Source organism: Olea europaea, unplaced genomic scaffold (genome assembly GCF_002742605.1).
Source record: "Olea europaea var. sylvestris unplaced genomic scaffold, O_europaea_v1 scaffold392, whole genome shotgun sequence".
Lineage (NCBI taxonomy): Eukaryota > Viridiplantae > Streptophyta > Magnoliopsida > Lamiales > Oleaceae > Olea > Olea europaea.
The window spans coordinates 487,189-488,745 of NW_019258717.1; the positions used below are offsets into that span (position 1 = coordinate 487,189).

Here is a 1,557-nt window from a genome sequence, read left to right on the forward strand (position 1 = left end):
AGTTACATTATATGCCCACCTTTTCTTTAATATGATAGGCCCACTTTCTAGTTTGTATAGCCTGAATGTATAAAGTGTTTTATGTTCACATTAATGCCTAAAAGGAAAAAGGTTGACTATGCTAAATGACCTGATCCAAGACTTCACCAAGACTCGAGTCTCCACTCTGTAAGAAATGTTATTTGAACGAGAAAAATTAATTCCATTAATCTTCTTTGAAAATAAAGAATTTTTGATGCAGAAACATCATTAACATTCTCAACACTTGTCACTGAAAATGTCTTAATACTAAGAAAATTTTCAATAATCCTAATATAATCACTGAAACAATCAAATAATGAATCCTCAATGAGAATTGAGGTTTGAATCTCTTCTTCAATTGAGCTGGAAAATGTAGGATTTGAAATTTCTTCAATTTGGTTGCACCTGACTGTCAACCAGTCTCCTCCTTCTGCCCAATCTGGTAAACTTGAATTGTCATTTGTAATCAAACGTCTGATACCGTTGGCCGGAGAATTCGAAGAGGGAAAAATCTGGGTTAGATTCGGGGAAGAATTGGTCGACTCTAATGAATCCCAAAAGCGTTGATCCATCACACTAGTTGGAGTTTTCCTCGTGAATTCTTTAAATTCCCCAAAATTCTCCTCCATGGAGTCGAAAAAGGGGTGCTTTAAAAGCTGGGCGGCCGTCCACCGTTCATTGGGATCTTTCACCAGACACATGGTCAGCAATTCCTTAGCATTATCAGACAACCAGCCTGGATATTTTGGTACCTCACCGGAATATCCAATTCTGTAAAGTGCAGATACAGGGTCCTCCATTTCTTGCCATGGAATAGATCCAGTTGCCATTTCAATAATTGTACAACCCAAAGCCCAAATGTCGGCTGGAAATCCTTGCTCCTCGCCACGAGCTACCTCCGGCGCCATATAAGCCGGAGTGCCGGAAAATGCTGACTTGGCAGCACCGCCACCTTCTTGCATCAATTTAGCACAGCCAAAATCAGCAATCTTAACACCATCTTCACCAATCAAAATATTCTGACCCTTTATATCACAGTGCACCAATCCATTCATGTGAAGATAATTCATTCCTTCAAGCATTTGATGCGCGTAGAACTGAATCATGGACTCATCCAAAGAACCCCCTTGCTTTATAATCTGATCAGAGAGTGTGCCACCAGGTACATACTCCAAGAACAGATTGTAAACACGCCTTTGATTCTCAAACGTTATTTCAGAACCCAAACAATTGACTATATAAGGAGAATTAAGCTGAGAAATCAAATATTTCTCCTTCTGCAACAAGCTAGAACAAGAAAGATCACAAGACTTCACCGCGAAGACCTCCCCTGAGGCCATGGTGGCTATAGACACTGCGGCAGAGGCTCCCCGGCCTACTAAGGGTCCCCTCATCCACTCCATTGAAGATGAAAAGTACAAGAGAATTGATCAAATTTGAAGAGTTGAAGTCTGTATGAGTATATTTATATGCTGTAATCTTGAAATTGATACTCTCAAATTTATTGGGTTGTCTTTATTCTTTGTTTTGCGCGTC

The 1,557-nt window shown here is 39.9% G+C and overlaps 1 protein-coding gene across 1 annotated transcript; it reads right to left on the bottom strand.

Moving 5' to 3' along the window:
- On the bottom strand, positions 1–1,557 carry LOC111387147 (mitogen-activated protein kinase kinase kinase 18-like). The gene has a single exon (XM_023011678.1). It carries the CDS (start codon positions 1,422–1,424, stop codon positions 144–146), a length of 1,281 nt encoding a protein of 426 aa, XP_022867446.1. The 5' UTR covers positions 1,425–1,557; the 3' UTR covers positions 1–143.